The sequence below is a fragment of the Sturnira hondurensis genome, unplaced genomic scaffold, assembly GCF_014824575.4.
Source record: "Sturnira hondurensis isolate 20B ecotype Veracruz unplaced genomic scaffold, ASM1482457v3 Scaffold0023357, whole genome shotgun sequence".
Lineage (NCBI taxonomy): Eukaryota > Metazoa > Chordata > Mammalia > Chiroptera > Phyllostomidae > Sturnira > Sturnira hondurensis.
The window spans coordinates 8,123,558-8,150,782 of NW_028095988.1; the positions used below are offsets into that span (position 1 = coordinate 8,123,558).

Genomic DNA, 27,225 nt, shown 5'->3' on the forward strand with positions numbered 1-27,225 from the left:
CACCATCGGGGCTGGGAAGGATTTTCATCACAGATATTTTGTGTGGTGTTTTTAATGTATAAACTTGTAATCATTATAGAATATCAATAGTACAGTTATGTTTTGTTTTTGTTCTTGGATGTTTTAGTGTAGAGGTTAGAATGATGAATATGAGGCTGTAGTATAATGGAAACCAGCACACGCTGTTCTCTTGCTGAATCTGCTGCGTGATCATTTAGAATACCGGTTGGAGCTGACAAATCCAAGAGCATAGTGGTTTTAGTATGAAGTGAACCAATGTAATTTAAAAATGTTCCCTAAGGATAGAACTCATGAAATTCAATAACTCATGGCAATATTGATTAATCAAACATTTTGAAGCATCTGTTATTTTACTTACTACTTTCAAAATTACTTTTGGACATCTATATAAGAAACACTCTTCAAAATGTTGAATCAAGCTGGGATTTCTTTCTTTATTCATAGTACTGTAAAAAGTAGCAGGCTAACATGAGCAAGAGGCCGCCCAGCAGGGAACGTGCTTCAGTTATCAATGCAGATCTATTAACCACTGTGACAGTATTTGTAGAAACCATGAGGCATGCCACTTAGAGCCTAGTTTGGGCGTAAACCTTTTTTTTTCAAGTTAATATAATGTAATGTATTCCACTGAGTATCCTTCTGCAATCACCCCAATTAAATAGGTGTGCCCATTATCTGACTGTTAATTAAGTAGGTTCCATAAAGTTTGGAAATTGTGCTAAGCTCGTTTATATAAAACAAATGTAATTTATGATAAATCAGTACTTAAGGAGTTTCGTGTTTCTTATGGTGTTTACTGTGGCGCATAGCAACCAGGATTGCTCTGCAGTTAAGAAGTTGTGAACTGCTAGTTGGGAGATTCATTGCAACATTACCTTAAAAATCAAAGGCATCCTAAATCACTAATATATAACTGGACTTTTTAAAACATTTCAAGAAATCTTTTTATATGGATAATCTAACTTGTTTGGATTAGTATGAAAATGAAATTCAGAAACTTCAGATAACTAATTAGATGACTAAATAATTATTTCAGATTGTAATTTTATTTAATATCAGTTATTTGATACCAAATATGATGTGTTGACAGTTTCTTTATCTGCAGAAGCTGTTTAGGTTCAAGGTCAGCACTGGTCAAAAATTTTTTTAAGTCAGTGAGGAGTAGAAGACTGTGAGTTAAATCCAGCAATTTAGCATTACTTTGTTTAAGCGTAAAAAGTTCTTGGATTTCTTAAGGCAGATTTGTTCCCTGGGTCTCTCTTACTGATGTTGAATTTATTTCCCTTTCTTAACTCTGTGTTCAAACTGTCCTTTTAAGGCCTACTGGAGTAATTTTATACTCTGAAAAATTATCTACCCTATTCCAAAATTTCTATAAATTCTTAATCTGCAAGGATGTTTAGGGCTGAAGAAAGTATAGAGTTTATTCAATATTCAAGTATTGGTAACACAGCACTGGTCTGAGAGTAAGATTTCTAAGAATGAGATTTGTTTTGTAACAGCTGAAAAATAACTTGGCATTTACTAGAAGTCTGTAATTACTGTATTATAAATATTATCTCCCTTCTACTTTAACATACTTTTATGTGATAATATTGTTGATTAATGTTTATTAATGCTCTTTGATCATTGAGTCAGTATGCTTTAGATGAGTATCTATTTTTATTTATAACTGATTTTTTAAAAGTTTTTTAATATGAATGTCCAATTTTTAAGTATTTCAATATAAGTAAAATAAGGAAAAAGATTTTTAAAAAGGCTATTTAAACTTGAGTCCCTGAGTCCTGTATGTAAGTGCATTATAAATTATAAAATGGAATAATGTAACTAAAATACTATGTTTTCATTATAGTGTTGTCTTTTGGTTAATATATTATGAATTTCAAAGATACATGAATATGATAGGAAATCTTTAAAATGCAGTTTGAAAAATAAAAATTTAGACCAAATCATACTGTTCAGAGATAATAACTTTTAAAATTCGGTATACAGTATATTTATTTCATTCTTTTTTCATGCATATGTACATGGGTATATTTTGTATTTTTGACTTAAATTAGATTTTGCTTGGTAGAAGTGAATTAAAGAATGTTCACTTTACTGTTCAGCTCACTCATAACTCATGTATAGTGTACATGAGTTATGATGAACTCAATGTTCACCTGTTATTTTCCTTAAATGCATAATGATGCCTTGGTTCTCTGCTTATCTTTATATATCAGCTTGACCAGTACCCTGTCTGAGTAGGAATTACTGCAAATCTTTCTTTAGTATGTTTGTGGTCATCTGTTTTAAGTATGTCTGTTAAAGCACTCCTTGACGACTCCCAAGCCAAAATTTCTGTAGTCCCTGCTATACCACCTTCTGATCAGAAGCCCATTTTTTTTACTGCCTCACACGAGTGGAGGAAGGGATGATGCAAGAATTAATGCCCTTTTCCTTTCCTGCGTGTTTCAGGTAACCACCCTGTCTTTTTCTAGTAAAATTCCTTGCTTCTGTTTGCTGCCTAAGAATTTGAACTAACCTGTGTTTTCTCTGAATTTGGGATGATGTTTTATTTTTTGAATTCTACTCGTGGTCATCTGTCAATTCAGTTATTTATTGGATACTTACTATGTATAGGACATACTTCAAAGCACTGGGATGTGGCAGTAAAAAGTCATGCAAACCCACTGCCCTTAAGGGAAGTGAAAGAACTGAATGAAGGATGAACAGCGTGAGTGGGGCTTTACAGAAGCATAGTGCAGAACTGAAGTAAAAGGTGCATGTGATAGGGCCTGCTTTCGTCAGAATGGCCATCTTTATTGTTTAGGAATTTTTTATGACTTGAGTTTAGTAAAGTAGTCTTCTAAGGTTTTGAGAAAAGCTGTTTGTATATATGTTTGTTTAATATGCAAAACCTTGCTGAAAAGATTTAAAATATGATTCTTGTTAATTCAGGCTTTCATATGCACATAATAAATAATGTTAAAAGTGTAAATAGTCCCACTACCACTGAGATAGTACCCACTTAATGGAAACAAAATCTGTTGAATAGTTTTGTGATGCCCATGTGTAAGCTGGATAGTGTAGTTACAAGGTAGTTGAGGTTCACCTGGTAATTAGAAAAGTCAACTGAAATTCTACAAGTGAGTAATGCATACTATTCTGCTATTTATAAGTAATGAGTAACTTACACTTAATCTAGATTATAAGTGGTTCATACGCCTTCCAGAAATTCTGGTTTGGAAGATTTCATTTTATACAATATCGTAATTTGAATATAAAGAGAGATTTACCCTTACCGAAAATTGAAGCACTAGTTACACATGCTAGTAGAGAGGGGCCAGACACGCTCAGGATGCTGTTTCAGTGTCTCCCTGCTCTGCTCCTGTCTGATGTTTCTTTCCACTCTAGTCGAGAGAGCTCCTCATCATAAATTTAAGTGTTTTTATCATAAGGAATCACAATTTATGTAACCATCCTTCTCTTGTTTAAGTTTAATTTAATTTTTTGCCACTTGAAAAAATGTTGTCATGAAGAATTCAGTATTTGCATCTGTACACATTTCTAGTTGTTTCGTGTAGATTTTAAATGTTTTATAAAAATGAGGTTACTGTGTTGTACTACTTTTGAAACTTGTCACCAACTTGCCCTCGGAAAGTGTGGTGTGTGTCAACCTATAAATCTAGCAGGATTACACTGGAGGGCCCATTTCTATGTATCCACACCACACCTTTAAATTATCTGTCCATCAGAGCTCTGTAGTGGTTTGTGATTACTGTTTGATTTGCTTTTTTGAATACAGTGAACTTGGATTTTTCTGTTTGATTAGTAAGTCAATCTTTCCTCACTTCTTTTCTTCCTTTGGCTTCCCTTTCTTTTTTTGGTGTGATCAAGACATGAGGGTATGTATGGGTATGTGTGAGTGTACGTGTATGCATATAAGAGAGTGAATGGTCTTTTATTTTTTTCAGTTAATGCATATTTTTTCTTAAGGATTTTAGATTTTCATTTCTTTATTTTTAAAAAGTGGAGAAGAGAGGGAGAAGAATGTCAATGTGCGAGAGAAACATCAATTGGTTGCCTCTCGCAAGCCCCCCAACTGAGGACCTGGTCCACAACCCAGGCATGTGCTCTCACTGAGAATCAACCAGCGACCTTTAGGTTTGCAGGCTGGCACTCAATCCACTGAGCCACACCAGCCAGGGCTTTTTCTTACGGACTTTAAAGCCCTTCACATATTAAGGAGTAAGTTCTAGATATCAATCTAGCGTTTATCACCGTGTTGCACATTCCCTCAGTTTGGTCATAGCCTGCTAACTTTGCATTGATTCTACAGAAATAAAGAATAATAAACCATTAAAGTCTGTTCTGGAGAGCCAGTATGAAAACAAGGGACTCTTACGCATTTTTGATGGGACACTAAGGGAGACTAAGCAGACACGGCAAGAAATAGAATTTATAATCCTTGATTAATCCTCAGGGGGAAAAACAGCTTGGAAGAACATTATTTAACATAGCACTTTACATAGAATTGAGTGATTTATCATATGATTTTAAAATGTCATTGTAAGAACTATATGGCACAAAACTCGGGAACAGTGTTATCATTGTACATATCATATTTCAAATAAGGTGAGATGAGGTTTTTAAGAGAGTACTAAAAAAGTTTTATATTTTCTCTGAACTATTTATAAAATGTTGTTGTAACTCTACTGCATAATAAATTTTTTAATGAGCCTACAATGTAGTTAACTGTACATAGTGGTTTTTAATTTCTGGAAACATATTTTCTTTAAAGTCACTTAACATGCATAACCTGTAATAAAATTTACATGTTCATGTGAGTGCATATTCTCAATACCTATGTTCTCTTGAAAATATGTTTTTAGCAAGTTAAAAGAAATCTAATACTATGTAATGCTGACTATTGTGTACTTAACTACAATGAAAAACAGTGGAAATGGATTTACTTTTTTACTTAACTGAGGTTTTAATAGCTGGGATGATTACATGCAAATGACCAGCTGTGCCTTTAGCACCACAAGCTTAGATTAAGGTCCCAAGTCCCACAGCTTTTACATGCCGTGCCATGGTAGCAAGAGACTTGCAAGGATAGAAAGGCTCGTGGTCTAAGATGAACACAATCCATACAATATCCATGATTAGCAAAGCAAATGGAATTCATTCCAACAGCAGGCGCCGTAAAAGAAGTAGGAAGTGACGAAAGAGTAAAAAGGGAAGAACTAATTTGTTTCTGTTAGTGTTGAATATCAATAAAAACAAACCATTTTCATCATTTTTAGCAGTATTGAAGAAATTGATGTATAGTTGATTTTAATTCTCCTGCATAGTTAATCTAATTATTTTAAATTTCTGATTTTGCTTTAATCTGAAATATTCTCACATAGCCCTTGCTCACACTATTTCTCTTGCAACACTTAATGATATGAACTTCTAAGCCAGGTGAGTTTTTTCCTTATTTTCATTTTTACAAATGAGAAATATGAGAAAAAATGATTGGATACTTTGAATTTATAAGAAGCACTTCAAATTAAGATTTGGTTATCACTGTCTTTGGACAGCATAGTGAATGTTTTGTTCTAATAAAAATAATTATTAAACTATAATCTGTTGTGTCAAATATAATTTCAGTTTTTGCTGGAAGTTTGCTGAATCTAAGAGTGAAAAACTCTCAGTATGAAAAGGAGGTTGTACCTTGATTCTTTACCAATAGAATCAGTGTCATTTTCTTAATAAAATAACAATTTAAAAATTAATTTTCTAATTATATTTAGAAGATATAATAATCAGACCATTCTTTCCCTATACTTAAAAATTACATCAGAATTTAAAGCACATTTGTTGATTGCTTCAGTTAATCATACCTCCGGTGAATTGTTCATTAAAAAGAGAATCATATAGTTGGCATACATCTGCCAATATTACTGTGTGTTGTGCGCATACATATATTCTGTTTTTTTCATTTGCAGTTAAATTCTCATCTAGCCTTTTGTCCCTGGTACTTGTACAGATGTGTGCAATTGTGTGCCCTCTTTGTTTTTTCTGGTCCCAGATTAGCAAAATAATAATGATATTAGCAACTTCAGGGAAATGGTAATAGGAATTATTTCCAGTGTTAAGGTGCTTTATATCTTTTTTTAACATCTTGGTTCTCTATTCTACAAATAATAGTGAATTGCTGCTTTTTAAATGATAAGGTGAGTACTTCTAATATGAATGCTATTTGTGATATTTTAGCATTGGAGAGGATGTTCTGAAAAGCTACTTGTTTAGGCAGGATGTTAATAGGTTTTACATATTAGGTAAAAGGTATCATGATAAAAATTATTTATACAAAAGTTAAATGGGTTTCCTTAATATAAGACTTCATATTTTTAATATGCTAATTAATATATACTGTGAATCATTCAGAAAGGAGGATTTTAAAAGTGGTGTTCCCCACCTCAAAAGTACTTGACCAGATATTTCTTTTTATCATAAAACACATGTAAAATATAACTAGAGAAGTGCTAGACTACCATTTGGGGATTTAATACTTTTTAAAATATCTTACATCTTTTTCTTCAACTTATCTAAAACAGGTTGCTTGTATAACACAATTATGTATTTTTATTTCAAAAAATAATTCTCCCAATTCCTAAATTTTCTAGTAAGTGAAAACTTCAAAACTTTTACCTACATAGTCATATTATTCAACTCATAATAATAACTGGTTTTCTTGTAAATACTTTGTGTAATCTAGGTTCTTCCTGTCTTTCTATTTTCCCTTTGAACTTTTTTCCAATTATATGGAACTACTTACAGGATGTGGTTCTAATAGACCTTTTTTTCTCAAACTTCTTTATCTTTACACACATAATTCTCTCTTCCTGGAATGCCCCTTCTTTCTTCAATCTGCTGATGAATTAATTCTTGCTTCATATGATTGAGAACTCAGGTTAATGTGACCTACTCAGTAGAACTTTACTGAGCTAATACCTGCCATCTATCTAGGCATCAGTTATTAAATCATAAATATTAAGCATTTGGCAAGCATGCATATGTATGCCAGGATGATGTGGGTTAAGGATGAGAAATAAAAAAACATAAAAACGAAGATCTCACATTCTTACGGACTGAACAGGTTAGTGAATAGGCAAATAATTGCAATTATGAGTGAGTACAGAATGCTGTCTGTACCTCTGGCATGAGCACTTAACTTAGACTGGAAAGCAGGGAACACTTTGGGAAACTGATAATTGTCCTGGAATTTGATAGATAAATAGGAGTTACTGAGGCAAAAGGATAAGTGCAAGTAGAGCATCTAAGAGTTAAAAACAGGGACAGACTTGTGTGAAAGTAGATGAATGTCAAGCAGACTTGATAAATATGTGGTATAGTAGTTATATAGTATTACCATAGTGCTTTAGTATTACCAAATACCATGGCTTTGAGGACCGTAAGGCTGAACTCTGAGGCCATGTTGCAATTGTCTGGCTAATAGGATGGTGACCTGGTATTTTCTTAACACTTTATAAGTCACACATACTGAGATTCTTTCTATGTAATGTAGCCATATAACTATACAATATAAATGAAGCCCTATCTGTATTTTCATAAAAGAATAAATTTTCAAGACTCTTTGAACAGATCAGTTATGTATACCTCTTTGGCTAATATGATGCTTGAGGGGCATAGGAGTGTACAAAGCCCATGTGTTTTTTACTCTCAGAATTTGACTACTGGGAGTGGTCAGAGTCCTTGTGAATGTTCTTACAGACCACACACTACCGCTACTCATGGACCGTATCACTTTATTATTTCCTTGAGTTACACATAAAGAATAGTAGCCTGTAGACTACTTTAAAGTCACATTATTGAAAATAGACACAGAAGGAAAACAAGTTGTTATATCTTTGACATACACACTTTTATGAATCGTTCTAGGTTTTCTAATTTTAAATATGCTCAAGTGATTTACAAGAAGGTAAATTTTTAAGATATTTATTTCTTTTAAATCAGTTCACAAAAAGTGTTCTATATATGTTTATTTAATATTCCCAGAGTCAAACTGTCTTTTCTTTAAGTTTATTGAGTGACACTGGTTACTAAAATTATATAGGTTTCAAGTGTACTACTCTGTGATACATCATCTGTGTATTGCGTTGCGTGCCCACCATCCAGTCTTCTTCCGTCACCATGTATCCGGCCCCCTTTACCCTTCACTACCTCCCCACCCACCTTCCCTCTGGTAACAAACAAAAACTCATAAAGACACAGAAAACAGTATGTTGGTTAACCTGTCTTTTATAGGTGTTATTCAGAACAATTTTTTTGTGATTTAGACAAATTTACTCTTAGTGTCGAATTTTTGCTGTGTATATTTATGTGTCTTTGATATTTCAGCTTGAAATATCAAAACTGTACCTTCTGAAAACCTAAGTAAATGTCTATAATCTTTACTTAACCGTATTTTCCTATTAGGAAATACTAGGGATAGTTTTACTCTAAATTATTTTACTATTATAGTGCTAAATGACATTTACATTATTTTCCAAATAATTTGATTATGGATGTTTGTAAAATAATGGTTCCTCTGGGCCTATTAGAGACTCATATAGTAAATAAAAGCTTTTGTGGCCTGTTAGAAATACCCTATGTGGGAGGCCCCCCAAAAATGGAATGTATTTATTAAAATTATATAATCTTACATATTTAAACTTCAGTCATCTTCAAAATGCTCTCCATTTGAGGCAATACCCCTAGTGAGACATTTTGTCCATTGATTTCTTTTGAGAACTTTTTTCATTGAGGGAAACAAAAAAAAATTGCTTGAGGCAAGATTGGGTGAAAAGAGAAGATGGGGCCATAGGGATCATGTGGTTTTGGGTCAAAAAGTGCTGACCACTCAGTGCAGTGTGGTCATGTGGGTTTATAAATTCATGAAAAGGGCAAACACAAAAAAATTCCCTGAAGCTGAATGCAGCCAGCCTGTCACAACGCCAGGTGATATACTGATAGAGATGGGTTCCTAGAACACTCACTCACCTAGTGGGGGAAGCCTTTACTACAAGGGGCTTGCCATCCAGAAGATAGTTTTGTTTTTTTAGGGTTTCCTTTTGTATTAGTACTTTCTTATTACCTATTAAACAGAGCCAAGTTTTTAAAGTCATATATTTTGCAATTATTAATAGACACGGTCCTAATCAATATATTGAATGTGGTTTTGTTCTAAATATCTAGCAGGATTTGATCAAGTAATTTAATTGATAAGGACATTTATTTGTTTTCTTAGCAGTGTGTGGTTATTGGCATTCTAAGAAGCCAAACCTAAAATGCCATGCTCTTGTATGCAGCAGTATTGTAGGAAAGCCTTAATTTCTGGTCAGGATTTGATGTCTTATCGTTAAATGATTAAGATTAGTCAGGAATTTCTAGTTATACTCCTTGGACATTGTCGAAAGTTGGTTTACTCGAATTTTTTTCCTCTGGGAAAACTCTTGTAAAATTATTCTATGGAATCAAGTGTACCTTAGGAGTAACATAAGATAATTGCTTAAGAGGGCAAGAAGCTGAGCTCTCATCTCTGCGTGTCACTGAAAGGACGGGTAGAAGAGAACATGATCTTAAAGTCAAATATATGGTGGATATATTTATTCATTAGTAGATTTCAGTAGAAACCATTATGTGATAATGATCCTTAATAAATAGAAAATAGTCTGGTAATGGTCCTGGGGCATAGATAATTTACCTGTTTAATACTTCTTTCTGCTTAAGCTTTCCTTCCTTTGGCACTTACAATAGATTTTAATATAATCTATCTTATATAAATAGTATCTTACTGTACTGTGGCTCATCCAAGGCCAGACTCTTAATTCATTAAATTAATAAATCTTTACTAGTATTCTGCTAAGTTCTGGACTGGGGATACAACTGTGAACAAAATAGTCAAAGTTTCTGCTCCCTTGGACCTGTTGTTCACGTAGGGAGAGAGAATCAATGAAATAAAGAAATTACAAAAAAAAGTTCAGATTATGTGATAAGAGTCATGGAGGAAGTAAATAAACATACAGTGATAGTGATGGAGAGTAGGTGATTTTATGGTTGTCAAGACAAAGGGGCCACTCTGAGAAAGCCAAAAGGAAAAGTGCTCCTAGGTAGGGGGAAAAGGCCTAAGTGTGAACAAGCTTGGCATGTTGCAGGAACTAAAAAAGACTCAACTCCCTGGAGTGAGGAAAGAGAGACGGAGAGTAATATGAGATGAGTACTGACGACTGAGCAGAGGCCAAATCATGATGAGTTTTGAAAGCCAGAGTAAATGATTTGGATTTAATTCTAAGATGAGAATACATTGATTTTAAACAGGTAAATTGCATATAATTTCCATGCTTAAGAAATTACTTTGAGCAAAAGGTTGATTTGTAGAGGTATAAGGGAAGCAAGCTATTGTAATGATTTTTTTAGAGACAGTGATGGCTTGTACTATTGAGGTGTCAGTAGACAGACAGTGAATTAATTTATGGTATATTTTTATGGTATTTACAACTATGGAAAAAGAAAGCCAACGAAAGAAAATGTTTCCATAAGACGAGAGTGGTTAAATGGGGTTACTACATGAAGGGAAAAGTAAAATGCTATTCTGTACCTCTTGCTATTTTTTTATCATTGATAAAATGTACTAGTATCCCTAATCATAATGCCTTGTACACTGAAAACTTTTCCAATTTACGTTTACCTCCCTAAGCTCCTCTTTAGCCTTTGTTTCCAAACACTTTGAAGGAATAAGAAGTGATGGCAAAGAGAGTTAGGAAAATATCTAAACAGTTTGTGGCCCTGCATAACCTGGTTTTGAGAGAAAAACTGCCCCAGTTGAGAGGGCTCCCAAGAGTACAGCCAAATTTTTTCAAGGAGTGAAACTGAAAGGAACATTTATCAAAGAAGCTTTGGATATGGACCTTATGTTGAAACTGAGGTAACAGAGGCACAATGAAGAGGTTTGGGGAAGTGTACAGGGGACACAGAGAAGGGTAGGGAATTAGGTCAGATTCCGAGACACAGAGCCTGTAATAATGACTGAAGAGATTCAGACTTCTGCTGGGAACTTAGGTGTGTGGGAGTATAAGGAATGGTTATCTTATATGGAGATGGGCGGTTTACTTTATAGTTCAGCTTATTATTTTAAAGGTATGATACCACTGACCTTTGTTTTATTATCCTTAAAATGATGTGGGGGAGGAGCAAGGGTAGTGAGAAACTGAGGTGTTGTGGTAGCCACTTGTCAGGGGATCAGTTGACTCAAAGTGAACTAAATAAAGGACACATACTCAAAGGACTTAATCACAGGGCCAGGATAATGAATCAGGGCAGGAGGCCAGAGACCGTAGAGAGTGGACAGCAAACCAAAGACCCAGAAATCCCTTCCAAAGGAAAGGAAGCCAGAGGATGGGAGAGAGCCAGTCATCTGTCCTCACATGGACCAGAGGCCAGTGGATGACCAGGAGTCCAAGGATCTGTCTTCAAGTAGATCAGAAATCAAGAGGACTGTCCAGGGGGTCAGGAGGTTTAAGTCCATGGAGACTTATGTATTCCTATGGTTGTGTGTGAATATTTCTGACAGGGAACCACTCTGTTACATCCAGGTAACATCCAACCTGGGACTCTTCCAGTTGGCAGGCTTTATTCATAGCATTGTAATAATTCAGAATAACAGAGACAAAGATAGGAGAGAGGCTTATCTGAAACAAGAATTGGGATTAAGGAAAATTATTATAGAAACAGTTTTGCCATTTTCTGAGACATATTTTTTTAAACCTAAGGATGTAATGGGTCAGTTAAATTTAATTAGAAATATAACAGAAACTCAACTGAAAAGTAGCAACCTGTTGAGCTATAGTCAGACTGTTAGATGTAGTATCAATTTTCATATCTTACCTGTAACCCCGGTAACTCTAATATATTCTGACATTTTTAGTTTATAATTCTTTAATATTCCATGTTGGAAAAGTGAAGTGATGAGATACTCCATTGTCTGTTTATATGAGAGAATACAAAAATATTTTTTAATCAAGGAATTGAAACTTTGAAGAACTGCTCAGCTTCACCTTTAGCCCCCAAGTCACGCTTTTCTCTGAATATATTACTACATGCTGAGGATATTTGTTTAAAGAAGATAATTTGCACCATGTTTTTAGCACCATTTTAATAGCAAAATATATAATGAAGAGGGAGATTATAGGTTAGCAGGATGTGTTAGTATTAGGTTTGTATTTTCTTTCTTGATAAAATATTCCTATTTGTTTCCAGCTTGAGAAAGGACATTTATGGAGCCCACAGCTCACATCACACTTAGTAGTAAAACACTGAAAACTTTTCCTCTATGATCAAGATCAAGACAAGGATGCCTGCTTACATCGCTGCTATTTAGCCATTATCAGTAGTTCTAATCAGAATAATTAAAAGGTATCCAAATTGGAAAGAAAAAAAGAAAGAAAGATGTCTCATTTGCATATGACAAGATTCTGTGTATTGAAACAGACAAAAATATACACAAAAATTACTAGGGCTAATAAACAAATTCAGCAAAGTTTAGGGTATAAGATTAGCACACAATAATCATTATGTTTCTATACACCAGCAATGAAACAATCCCAAAAGGAGATTATGAAAGCAATTTCATTTGCAACAGTGTCTAAAAGAATAAAATACACAGGAATAAATTTAACCAAAGAGATGAAAGATTTAAGACCTAAATAAATGGAAAATCATCCAGTGTTATGCGTAGGAAGACTTAATATTGTTAAGATATCAATACTAACCAGAGCGATCTACAGATTTAATTAAATCCTTATTAAAATTTCAACAGCCTTTTTTTTTCCTTTCAAGAATGGAAAACCCAGTTCTTATATTCATATGAAATTGACGAAGGGTCTTAAATAGCCAAAACAATCTTGAAAAAGAACAAAGTTGGGGACTCAATTTCCAATTTCAAAACTTACTACAGTGCTATAGAAATCAAAACAGAGCAGTGTGGTAGTGACATATAAGAACAGATCAATGGAATATGATTAAGTCTAGAAATAAACCCTTACATCTGAAGGTACTTGCAAATCATGTATATGATGAGGCTTTACAACTAGAATGTGTAAAGAACTCCTAGAACTCAACAACAAAAAGACAACCCAAGGGCATGTATACACATTTCTCTACATAACATATACAAATGGTCAGTAAGCAGTGAAAAGGTACTCATCATTAGTCATTGAGGGAATGTAAACCAAAACTGCACCTGAGATGCATTAAGATTTTTTATTAAAAAATAATAACTCTAGTGAGCATGTGGAAAAAATGGAACTCGTGTGCATTAATGGTAGAACTATAAAATGATACAACTGTTCTTCAAAAAGCTACATATAGAATTACCATATAACCTCTCAGTCTCACTTACATGAATATACCCAAAAGATCTGAAAAAAGAGACTTAAGCAGATACTTGTACACTACTGTTCATTGCATCATTATTCACAATAGCCAAAGGGTAGAAACAACTGAAGTGTTCATCAACAAATGATTGGATAATAAAAATGTGGTATATTCATAAAATGAAAAATTATTCAGCCATAGAAAGTAATAAAATTCTGATTTATGCTACAACATGAAGAAAATATTATACTAAGTGAAGTAAGCTAGACAAATATAGGACAAATAGAGAGTGAATGATTTAACTTACATGAAATATCTAAAATAGGCAAATTTTTAGGAACGGAAATTGGAATTTACAAGAGAAATTGGAATAGAGAGTTTTTTTAAGATTTTTTATTTATTTATCTTTAGAGGGGAAGGGAAGGAGAGAGGGAGAGAAATATCAATGTATGGTTGCCTCTCGTGAGTCCCCTGCTGGGCACTGGCCTGCAACCCAGGCATGTGCCCTGACTGGGAATCCAACCACGATCCTCTGGTTTGCAGGCCTGCGCTCAATCCACTGAGCTACACCAGCCAGGGCTGGAATAGAGATTTTTTAAATGGTTATAGACTTTTTGATTGGAGTGATAAAGTGTTGGAAATAGTGGTGATATTTTTACACCTTGTAAATAAGATTATTGCCACTGAATTGTACACATAAAAATGATTTAAATGACAAATTGTGTAACTTACCACAATTTCAAAGTATTTTTGGCATGTTATATTCAGCACACATAAAGCTGCTCAAAGTTAATATTTTAATTAAAATTGTTAAGTAAAAGTTTACATATTCTTTTGAAACTTTTATCATTTTCCCAACCTTTACAAATGTACTTTTCCATATTCCTTCCCCCAGCAAGTCAGTGGGTCCAAATTTTTCGTGCTTCCTCTGCATTCATTTGGTACAGTGTGTGACCAACAGTGTGACATTGTTACCCTTCACTGACTCCCTCTGAAATTCTATGCAGATGTGGGCCTTGCCTTCATATCGGACTTCTGGGCTGAGGATAGGATGGTTATTTTTTAGTAACTCTATTTTTAAATTAGGGAATAAAGGCACTGATGAAACTTGGCTCATGCGTTAATTTATATCGGATCCCAAAGGCGATAGCTTGTGTTGTGTGTCAGGAGCAGGCCATCAGCAGAGATGTTCTTCTTGCTCTCAGCGTATACTGGCAGCACTCCTCAGATTTGTTACCATGCTGCATGTCAAGTGACACGTTTTCTCTTTACCTTCTAATGGCTTTGATTAGCTATGCACGCCACCGCTTGTCACACTTCTGAGTTAGTTTGATATCACATTTGTTGCAAGCTGTTTTTTTAGCTTCCAAGCACAATTCCTAAAATTCTGCAAGTGAATTCCTATTGTATAAACCATAGCTACAAAAATTCCAAGTGCCATTTTTCTTAATGCAGATATTCAAGAGTGTCAAAATCTGTGTCCAAAATGGTGACACAGGGAATGAGGGCAGAGTGAGGAATTCTATTTTATATATTTACACAAAAATGTAATTAAATATTGAATAAAATGTAGTCATGGCAGTTTTATATTTCTGTAATCTGTGATAGAAATTAAAAGGTAATGACATTGACCAAACTCACATTGTGGTAATCCTGAGTTTAGCATAGAGCTGTGCTAAAAATGAATGAACACTTGCCATCATCGTAACTGTTGACATAGGACCTTTGGCATCACCTCGTAATTGAAAAACTGGTAATGAATTAAATGAACTTATATAAATGAACTAATATATATGTTAAATGAGCTTGTGTATATGTGTGTGTGTGTGTATGCAATTACCATTGTTGTGTAGAATTTTCAGCTATCTCTGCTTTCATACCTGAAGCTTCTTCAAAAGGTAGTGTCCTGTGCTCCCAGTGCTCTTCTGTGGGCATGGCTATTTTAAAGGAAATGAGTATGTCATTTGCATTCATGGGACAGAGAATGAGTTAGAAATTGGACACCTACTCTGATTCCTATTCTCTCATTTTAAGTTCTTTGAAAAGTGCGAGTACTTTTATGAAATTATTTTAATTTAAGTATGGTTGGTGTACAGTATCATATTAGTTGCAGGTGTACAACATATGGATGCAGTAGTTATACATCTTACAATGGGATCACCACACTGTCTAGGAAACATCTGGGCACACTCATTGTGGTATTATTGACTGTATTCCCCATTCACTGTTTTAACACATTCTCAAAAATATGAGTACTTTTAGATTTTTCTGAAAAGTATATTTTGGCCTCACTGTGTATATTTTAATGTTAAAGCATGCTTTATAAATTGAGATTAAGCCTTCAAATATTATCATGGGACTTAAGCATGTTATAATGGCCCTTTGTAAGTTTTTACAGTTTAGAAGTAGAGACATGATTGTGTAAAGATTTGATTGCCTGGAAAACAAAAGCAATTTTTACTTTTATCGTGAATTGTCATTCCTGATTTCTTTTTTAAAGCCTCTCCTTGAAATAGTGTATTTTCCCCTTAGTAATACTTATAGGGTGGGAGGAAGCATGATCAAATGTGCACAATTTCACAATGGTTTAAAAGCTGCAATTACAAATTGAACTAATTTTTAGTGGCCATTTCCTAAGTAGTTTTGTTGATCTGAAATCTTACTCTAAAAAATTTGCTAATAGCCCACACAGTTAGTAACTATCTCATCTGGTGGTCTGTTTGGGGCAAAGAAGGGTCAATCATTTATTTTGTGCCAATTTTGGAATAAATCTGTTAAGTGAAGTTAGCGATGTGACTCCATGTATTTTTTTGAATTATCAAACTTGGGTGAAAATTATTTTTCCATCATTAAGCTGAAACATGTGTGACTTTCTGAAATGGATACAATTTGGTAGCTGACCTAACATTACATTTTCAGAACTTATGTGTTGTAATGTAAAGAATGTGGTATTTGACAAAACTTTATTACTCTCTGCATTTGTTAGTTGTGTCCTGACCAACTGTTTCTTATTTATTTTTTAATAATGTATTTTATTGATTATGCCATTACAGTTGTCCCCTTTCCCCCTTCATTCCCCTCCACCCTGCACACCCCTCCTGCCCACATTCCCCCCTTTAGTGTCATAAGTTCTTTAGCTTCTATGTTTCCCGCACTACTCTTGCCCTCCCCCTGTCTATTTTCTACCTACTGTCTGTGCTACTTATTCTCTGTACTTTCTCTCCCCTCTCTCCTCCTCCTACTCCTCTGTTGCTAACCCTCCATGTGATGTCCATTTCTGTGGCTCCATTCCTGATTTAGCTGTCCTCTTAGTTTGCTTTTGTTTTAGGTGTGATTGTTAATAACTGTGAGTTTGCTGTCCTTTTACTGTTCATATTTTTATTTTCCTTTTCTTAGATAAGTCTCTTTAACATTTTATATAATAAGGGCTTGGTGATGATGAACTCCTTGAACTTGACCTTATCTGAGAAGCGCTTTATCTGCCCTTCTATTCTAAATGAAAGCTTTGCTGGATAGAGCAATCTTGGTTGTAGGTCTTTGGATTTCATGACTTGGAATACTTCTTTTCAGCCCCTTCATGCCTGTAAGGTCTCTTTTGAGAAATCAGCTGACAGTCTGATGGGCACTCCTTTGTGCCCTTATCTCTTGTTGCTTCTAGAATTCTCTCCTTCATTTTAATCTTGGCTAATGTGCCTTGGTGTGTTCCTTTTTGGGTCCAACTTCTTTGGGACTCTCTGAGCTTCCTGGGCTTCGTAGAAGGAAGTTCCTGTAATGCCCTGAATACCTTTAAATGGGTCTTTTACAGATGAAATCACAGCAATAAATAAAACCTAACAAATACATGTAAACCATCTGTTTATAGATGCATTAATAAGAATAGAGGTTTCTCATATGTAGATTATTACAAATGATACATATTTAAGAAATAGTAATGTTATCTGTTGAAAGGTAATACATTAAAAGAAAGACATGTATTTTTAGCATTAGAATCTTCCAAAAATTTAATGTTAAATTTATCGTTGCTGTTACTGTTACTCTCAGCTTTTAAAATAATTTACATTTTGTTCTTTCTAAACATGAAATTGTAACATGATATCATTTATAATTGATATTCTGTACTTTTAAAAGTTAAACTGAAGGAAAGCCAATGAACTAATGCTTATGCTTTTGTTAAACCACAAAGACATATAAGTAATTAACCTACCTTGTTTATAGATTGGAAATGGTGAGGTACTAATTGCAAGTTGCTTTCTTCATTTGAAAATGATAACTCTCTTTTTTAGTTTAAAAAATAAAAATACCTGCATACAGTTTTAAACCTTAAGAGGACATTGAAGGAATGTTTTGCCTATTGACACTAACCTCAAATTCAGGAAAAGAAAAGATTTTTCAAAGGTCAAGCTTTTCCTATAGTTATCACTAGGAACCTGTGTGCTGGTTATTCATATAGTTTCAACAGCCTCGCTTAGTTGATTATCAAGCCATTGAGGACTAGGAGCAGCAAAGTAAGAGTAAAGAGAGGAGCTGCTAGAATCAGATATACCAACAAACAGCACAGATAAGTGAGAGTTGGGGAAGAGTATGAAAACTGATAGAACCTGCACTAATCACAAAGTGCCACTGGTGTAAGGATAAACAGACCCAAAGGAATCCTGAGGTTACCACTTACTACTGCCCAGAAATACGTAGTTGAGCCCAAGAATTATGGAAATGTTAAGTGCACTTAAAATTTTGTAACAAAATGGGAGAGATTTCCTAAAACGATAGCAACTAAATGTTAGGTTGAAAAAAATAAGCTGCATTCATTCAGAAGAGTATTAGCCAAAAGCAGCCATAGGCATGAGTCTGCAGGCGCTGAGCAGGGCTGCTGAGGGCAGCCCATGGCGGACCTCACTCATCCGTCGAGTCGACAGGAGTCAGAGCTGACTTCATGGCACACGACACACAGAACTAGCTGTTTTCGTGCTGTAAAATTGTTCTGTATGTCATGCTTTGTTGTGAACCTCAGTTTTTGCTTATTACATTAGTAAAGGCCTCTTTCACTTCTTTTTAAAGTAAAAAATGTTGTCTGTAGTTTGTCATGTAATTAATTATTAATGTTCTATTAGGATTTTTGAAATTTTTCATTTTGAAATGTTTCACTGTCATCCAACCTAATTTCTTACTCAGTTGACATTGACATTTCTTAAAGATTTACATACTTTCATTCTTATCATAAGACATTGAATTATAATCTCAATAAGAGTATATATTGATGTATTTTCTTACCTTGGAAAAAAGTTCACTAATTTTCATTATAGTTGACAGTTGGAAAAATGAGGACCAAGTCATTAATATATGCCCATTATTCTATACTAGATTCATTCTGATTAAAACAGGTCTCAGATATATAAAAAGTTTTAGAATGTATTTGAGAGTGCAGCAAAAATTATTTCTTTTTGCAAATTTTATTCTGTGGAGTTAGATTACATTTTTAGAGTTGTTCTATTTTTTTCCTATCCTGGGAAGAAAAAAAATTGAATTATTCATTATTTCTGCTGTATCTTTCTTTTCATTGAGTATTCTTTTTTATAGCCATGGTAATTTTTAACTTAAGTTTTTGAAGTTATTTCCCAAAATGTATCTTATTTTTGCATATATTAGATATATCTGATCTTATAAACCCAAAGAGGATTACTAGTTTTATGGACATTTCATACATAAAAGATCTTAAAATCTAGTGTTATTTATTTATTTATTTACTATTCTTAGAGAGAGGGGAAAGGAGGGAGAAAGAGAGGGGGAGAAGCATCAGTGCAAGAGAAGAATTATCAGTCAGTTGCCTCTCAAATGTGCCCCTACTGGGGTCCAAACCTACAACCCAGGCACATGCCCTGACCAGGAATCAAACCAGTGGCAGTTAGCCTTACTGGTCGATGCCCAAACCACTGAACCACACCAGCTGGGGCTAATATGTTTTTAATATAGAGGAGAAATTTAGACTTAGAGGGTTATCTTTTATTTAAAAAATACTTCTTGAGTATCCGCATTGTGCTAGGCACTGAGGACACAGTAGTGAACATGACATGTAAGATTCCTTTCGTTCTTTATTTTTATTTTTGTCTTTGTTTATCCTGTTATTGTCTCCTAAGTATCTCAATAGCACTGATTGCATTTTGCATTCTTCTAGATTTTTTGTTTTGTGTGTAGTGTTTGTCCACATGAGAATATGAACTCCATGAAAGTGCAGGATTTTCCTGTTTATTTATTGCTGCATCTTCAGCTTGTAATGTAGTACTTCACTGTTGGTAGGGACTCAATAGATTTTTGTCAAATAAATGAATTAATTGAATAAAATGAAGACCAGGAGAGTGCAGTTTCTTGAAAGTCAAGTGTTTTTAGAACAGAATGGTCAACTATTTCAAATGTTGCTGAAAGGATTAAATGACATGAAGACCTGAGGACTGGATTTACCCGGGTTCAGCTGTGACAAATGGTTTCAGTGAAGCAGTGGGACAAAACCTTATTGCAGTGTATTTAAGAGAAAAGGAATGGATCCTGAGGTCGTAGGAACTATCTGTATATATAGAGAGAAGGAATTCTGAGGCATGTGGAAATTGATCTGTAACTGATGAGGGTATGAGGTCAGTGAGGGCTTTAAAATGTTTTGTTATGAAAATTCTAAATATACATAAAAGAATAAACAGTACAACAAACCCTTTATACACTTCATGTATAGCGACAATGTCAAGATCTGGATGTACCTATCTCATTTTTGTTGTTTGAAATCTTTTGAAGCAAATCCCAGTCATTTTAACGGTATATATTTCAGTTTTCATCTTTAAGAAGAAATAGCCCTTTCTTTTTTTTTTACGATTTTATTTATTTATCTTTCAAGGGGAAGGGAAGGAGAGAGGGAGAGAAATATCAATGTATGGTTGCCTCTCCTGAGTCCCCTGCTGGGAACTGGCCTGCAACCAAGGCACGTGCCCTGACTGGGAATCGAACCGCAATCATGTGGTTCACAGTCCCGCGCTCAATCCACTGAGCTACACCAGCCAGGGCTTTTGAAAATAGCCCTTTCTTATACAACCTGATGTCATAATCGCACTTGTTAAAATTAACAGTAATTCTTTGATACAGTCTAATACCTAGTTCTAATCAGATTACCACAGCTGTGTTGGCTTCTTCATGGTGGCATTAAATTTATTTCTCTGTTTTCAGTATTACTTGTAAACTGTAATGCAGGGTAAATATTTGATTAGTTTTAGGTTCAGCTATTTTGGGGGCACACCTTTTAATTGGTGCCCTGTGCTTCATGTTGTATCACACCCAGAAGCCCAGGTTTGATTTTCACATTTTACTTATGCTGATATTGATCAGTGAAGTCAGGTGGTGACTGACTCATTTTTTTTTCATTGAGAATTTCCCATCAACCTTTCAGCCTATGGTTTTTTATTTAAATCAGTCATTTTGTATGGTTTGCCCAAGGGTAATTTTCTAATTCTGTCTTACGGAGGGGCCTTTAAAAATTGAAGAAATTATAACGTATTTTTCTCCTGATGGGAGTCATCTACTGGGAAATGAAAGAGAAAACTATGATCTAAGAAAGCGCTCTAGTACTGGCAGAAACAGTGTGCTGGTGGGTAAGAGCGAATGGGGTCCACTGCACAGATGAGGAGGAGCAGGAACACTGTTTTGTAACTCGTACAAGGCTACAGTAGCACACGGTGACTATATTTTATTAAATTCCTCTCTGAATCTTACCTTGGAATTTGCTTGATAATTGTACCTTATTTTAGAAATGTGCATTTTCATTAGATGATATTTCATGTGAAATCAAATCTTAAAGCCATTTTAATTTCACTGCCTAATTTGACATTAGCCCTACTGTTCAATTTTTTTCAGTCTGTCCCTTAAAAGTGCAATTTTAAGTGGATGGTGTTTTATATACCTGTACCCTTACATTACAAAAAATGTGGGCAATATTTTTATGTAACTTGTTCAGCTTCTGTTGCTAGTCTGTTGCAAAGAGAAGCAAATGTTACTGTTAACTAAAATGATAGATAACTGGCAGTTTAGTTTAGACACTAATGGAGCCTAAAGGCCTTTAAAATGACAAAAACAGCAACTTTTATGATTTATAGTCTCATTTTTGTTACACAGTTTGGTCATATACCTGACAGTCTTCCCTCTTTGTGACTTTTTCCTAAAAGTTATAGTTTTGTGTTATCTAAGTGAAAAGGCCATTAGAGTTCAGTAAAAGAATATGACAGCATCTTTTCTGAGGATTATAACAATTCCCATTGGAGATGCACAATCTCTTTTTTTTCCTCTTAAAAATAATTCTAATAGTAGTGATATAATGCAGTCCTCAAGGAATATGTACTACAACTTTGAACCTATGAACTCCTCAAATTGTCTTATACATGCTACGTAATCTGTAGTTTTAAAGAATCATTTCTAAATGGCTCAGTGATTTCCATTTAATACCTGTGTACACAGTCTCATCAGTATTGGTATTACTGTTGTCTGATACGATATGCATTCTATTAAATTAGAATTTTAAAGCAACGTGGATTATATAATCTTTTTAGTTACACATTGCTATTTTTTATTTTTTAAACAATTCCTGTTGCAGTTCAACTGATTTCCTTTTCTCCTCGGCATGTGCAGCTCTGTAGTTGCCTCTGAGAGCAGGCATGTCATCTGATCTATGGGTGGTTTGGGTTGCTTAGATGAGAACACTTTGCATGAACCACATTGATGCGCTCTCATCCTTTCTGTTTGTTTATTGAACAATTAATACAACATTGTAAAGACTCCCCAGAATATTTCTATAAACAAGATTGTTTTATCCAAGAAGCACAGTGGTACATCAAGATAAACAAGGATGAAAACGCTGATTAGGAAAAGTAGGAGATATTAAGCCTTCGAACTCACATTATGGAAAGATTCTCTCCATCCTTACAAATGAAAGATATACTTGCTCTCTGTTGAAAGATTTTGTACAATTTAAGAAGCTTAGCTTTTTATAGATTTAAATCTTCATTGTTTGAAGCATAAAAATGAGTTGTATTCATATGATACTTTCATTTCTGCTCCTAATTCTTGTTATCTTAATGTTGTTTCAGTAAGAATGATACTCTTTTTTTAAAGATTTTATTTATTTATCTTTAGAGGGGAAGGGAAGGAGAGAGGGAGAGAAGTATCAATGTATGGTTGCCTCTCGTGCATCCCCTGCTGGGAACTGGCCTGCAACCCAGGCATGTGCTCCTACTGGGAATTTAACTGTGATTCTTTGGTTTGCAGGCCCGCCCTCAATCCACTGAGCTATGTCAGCCAGGGCAAGAATGATAATCTTTGACTATTCTCTTAAAATTTAAAACTGCTAGGAAAATGGTTATGTGGCAATCAATCCTTAAAACAACATAAATTCCCCATGATTTTCAACTATTTGTGATTTCACAACTTTGTCCTTCAAGGTATACTTTAAAAATACAGGGTGGCTTAGAATTTTTGAAACTAGCACTGAAAGGGACTGTAAATAGGTAGGTATTGGAAGTTTTCACATTAGTTCAAAAACAAATATTTAATTTTTAAAGATACCATTTTTTTATATTTTTGATCACTGTTTAGTAAAGTAATACTTATTTCTGAGAAGTAAGTTTATGTGTCATGTTTGGACACTGAGAAGATTACAATTCACTACCAGTCTGCACCAGGAAGAATAAGGATAGTCCAAAAAACTAATCATTTATTTTTATTGCCTTTAGGCACATATGTAAAATATAAAATGGATTATAGACCTGTGTGTTAGACCCAGCCAGTTTTAATGATGTCTCACACCATATGTCTATGTCTAGATATGAAATAAATACTATTATTTTTTCAATTATGACTTTCAAGTTTCATAAATGTACTACATTTGACTTTTAACTGATATTATCTCATTATTAAAATTACATAATAAAGACAGTATGGATGGATTTACACAGTAGATATTTATTCTGATGTTCAGAGACTGTCTAGGCTTTGGGGAAACTACAGCACCATACAAAACAGGCTAATTCACTATCATTTGGAGTTTGCATTCTAGTGGTAGAGTAAAAAGTAAACATAAAATGTTAGGTGGTGGTGGTGCAATCTGTAATTAAACGAAGAGTAGGGTGAGCAAATGGGGTGGTAGAAATTCCAAAATTTACCTTCTATGTAAGCTTTCCAAAATTCTCTCTACCTGCTGATTTAAATGTTCTTTTTACCCTAGACCGTCTGCGTCTGATATCCATGTAGGTTTCTCCATTGTTTTTCACATCATACTGTCTTATCATTATCTGGCCTAATGTCTGTTTTTTGCCCTTAGGGAGATGCTCTTTGAAAGCTGTCTCCATAAGTCTTCATTTGTGTGTTGCCATTTTCCAACCTTGAGTTCTTTTATAAGTGCTCATATTTGTTATGACGATGAATGAGTGGTACCCTCAGAATTTCTAAGGTTCTCTGGCTCTACTAGAATCCAAAGGCCCTTTTTTAGACAATTAGGAAAGAAAGTAAAAAATGGTTTTAAAAAACACATATGTATACATGCTATTTGGTTCAATTGTAACATTTCTAATTAATTTAGAGTTCTACATTTTACATTACTATCATTACTATATCCTGTGATACAGCTTTTTTGAAAAAATACAAAATAAGAAACTTTTCTGAAAAAATTATTTTTTTACCCACAGGTACTACTGAACGAGTGTGCTTGATCCAGGGAACTGTTGAAGCATTGAATGCAGTTCATGGATTCATTGCAGAAAAAATTCGGGAAATGCCTCAAAATGTGGCCAAGACAGAACCAGTCAGCATTTTACAACCCCAGACCACCGTTAATCCAGACCGCATCAAACAAGTGAGTGTTTAGTTGGGAAATCAAAGAGAAATATTCACAGCATAGTGTGAATTCCTTAGGAAAGAAGCCTTATAGTCTTAGCATATAAAGTATTTTCTCTACATATTCAAATAAGTTGTTATTTATTTATTTAAAGACTATCGGAGTCTCTTAGATTGATCAGTTGATTGCTTGCTTGATTGATTGAATGACTCATTTATTAATGTTACCACTAAGAAGCAATTATGTGACTCATTTCTATTGTGATTTATAGATACAAATTTGATAATTTATGGGAATTTAATCTATTTAAATTATATTACTTTTAAAATAAAGTATAAAAATTGAAATGAAGATATATGCTCAAAATTTCAAATATCATTTAGTATTAGTCTTCAGTATAGTTACTCTATTATGCATATATACACCTGTTCTGTTAATTTGTCATGTTCAACATTTTTATCAACAAATATGTATAATATACTTTTGTGCCTAGAAAACAGTTATTTGTTACAATTCAGCTATTACATTCTGTATAACTTGTATATAGCACATATATGCCATAAAGGGCCAATGTTCATTTTTAATGTGTGGGATTTTCTGTAACAAAATTTTACTTGATAAAAGGCAATGTGAGTTTTTAAGAGTGAATAATGGCTGACATGTAGGAGAAAAATGACATTTTAAAAATATTAAATGAGGTGGTTTCTTCCCCATAAATTCATTTTAATTCTCAAATTTATTTGATACTTTATAATTATTGTTTCTGCAATTTCCCTTTTATACTGACTATTAATTTCTCATCATACTAGTAATAGACTGTGTTTTCAAAAGGAATGTATTTGTTGTTAATTCACAGAACATTTAATTTTCAAAATATTTATATTCACTGTAATAAATTGAAATGTAGCTTATTATTAATTTCATGTTTCTGAATTGAAAAAATTGAATAGTGTTATGAATCTAATAATTTTACCAATATAGGTAAATATAAGGCTGTCCAAACACGTACAAATGTAGAAATTATCAGTTAGACAATAATAGGATAATAATTCTGTTTTCTCCTAGTACCATTTTAAAAATTCTTTCATGTTTAAATTATGAATATTTGTTATCCATATAAAATCATTTTATACTCTTTGTTAATGTCAAATGGTTCATTTTTTTTGTATACCCTTCACAATTTTTTAGGGAAGTATCTTTTAGTCTATATGTGGCAGAATGTAAATATTTTGAAGCTCCAAATATCAGTAGATTCTTTTATTCTTACAGCATTACAGTTTTGGAGTCTTTATTTTATCTATGCTTAGTAACTGCATAGAATATTTTTTAAAACTAATACTTTGAAAGTGATAACATCACTTTATTTAGATTCTAAAATTGGGGGTTTAGTTAAAGATTAAAATCACCAGGGGCTAAGAATTTACAGACATACCCATAGGGTTATTTGACTTTGCCTTAATCCAGCCTGTCTTCCTTTTCTTTTGTAACTGCTGTGAGAAAGTTCAAACGTTTAGAGATGTGGTGAACATCGTGATTTTTTTAAAGTAAAACATACACTGTATCAATAGTTTGAGGAGTGTGATATCACTGGTACTGTATTCAGGGCAGTGATATGTGTGAATTTTTATTATTTTTGTAATAATAAATAGCTAGTACTATCAAATAATTATCTCTGAATTATTATTAAAACTCCCATTTTCTCTATGGCAGTTATGCATTTTATTGGCTACCATATACCAGTGCCAGTACAGATTAATGAAAACCAAAATTTAAAAATGTTTGGCTTATTTTTACTTGCTTTTTCCTGATAATATTATTTAAATTCAGGATAAGTGTTCAGATAGATGTTGGCTTACTTTTGTATATTTACATTCATTATAAGCTTTGTAGATACTCATGGAATTAAAAGTATTGTTGATTCTTTAATATTTTCATGTAATTCATAATATATGAAAGAAATGGAGTATCATTTAAAAAGATTTATCAGTCAAGTACACTAAATCTAGTAGAGCGATATATTTGACACTTAAACACTTCTTTTGCAAATGTAAAAATTGAAAAATCTGGAAGAAAACTCAAACATATTTCTAAGATATTATATGAACAGAATTTTTTTATGCTGTAAATTTAGGACTCTAAATTTGTACATATCCTATTTTACCAATATAAAGACTTTACTGGATCATTCCCTAAATAGAATTCCAAGTATATAATTTTACATTACCATAATTTTGTTTATGAAGAAATTATGTTGATTATTCATTATAAAATAATTATGTGTAAAATAAACTGTCCACTACAATAGATAAAAATATATTTCATATGATGTTTGCATATATTTTTGATTTTGACACACGGAATCCTAATAAGATTTATTTTAGAATGGTATAGTTCCCCTTAACTAAAGATATACCATTTACATTTGTTTTGGGCTTCAGTTCTCAAGTTAACTTTTAATATAATTTCTTTGAAACTTTTTAATAATTTTCTTCTAGTTAACATTTTGCAAAAATTAGAGTTGTAAAGGGGTAGAGCTAGAAAATATAACTTTTGCATAGAAATGAATTAATGTTGAATATGAAATTATAGATTTTCTTAATATAGTATATTCATTATTACATGTTCATTGTTTTTATGACTGATAATTTTAATGTTTTGCTTGCCAAAACATAATTTATATGTACTTTATAAGTAAAAATGATTTATATGTAATAGGAAGTCAGAATTAGTTGCAAACAATTAAAACTTTCTTTAAAAGTCAAAATTTTACACCATATATTATAGACTTAATAAAGTAGCATATTCTGAGTTATGCAATCTATATATAGTTGGAAACTGAATAAATTGCATGAACCACCATATTCTGCCTAAATGCAAACCACCCTATCGACTGAATCAATTCTCAGACCAGAATAGTTTTTTTCAGAAAAGTATTGCATAGTGGT

General features: G+C 33.4%; 1 protein-coding gene across 3 annotated transcripts in view; it reads left to right on the forward strand.

Annotated features, from left to right (window-relative positions):
- The window catches only part of NOVA1 (NOVA alternative splicing regulator 1), a 155,682-nt gene that overhangs the window by 86,567 nt on the left and 41,890 nt on the right, over positions 1 to 27,225 (forward strand). For all 3 annotated transcript variants that reach the window (XM_037037530.1, XM_037037529.1, XM_037037531.1), the window contains exon 3: positions 24,132 to 24,298. In XM_037037530.1, coding sequence (XP_036893425.1) covers positions 24,132 to 24,298 — 167 coding nt within the window. The remainder of the gene's footprint in view (positions 1 to 24,131; positions 24,299 to 27,225) is intronic.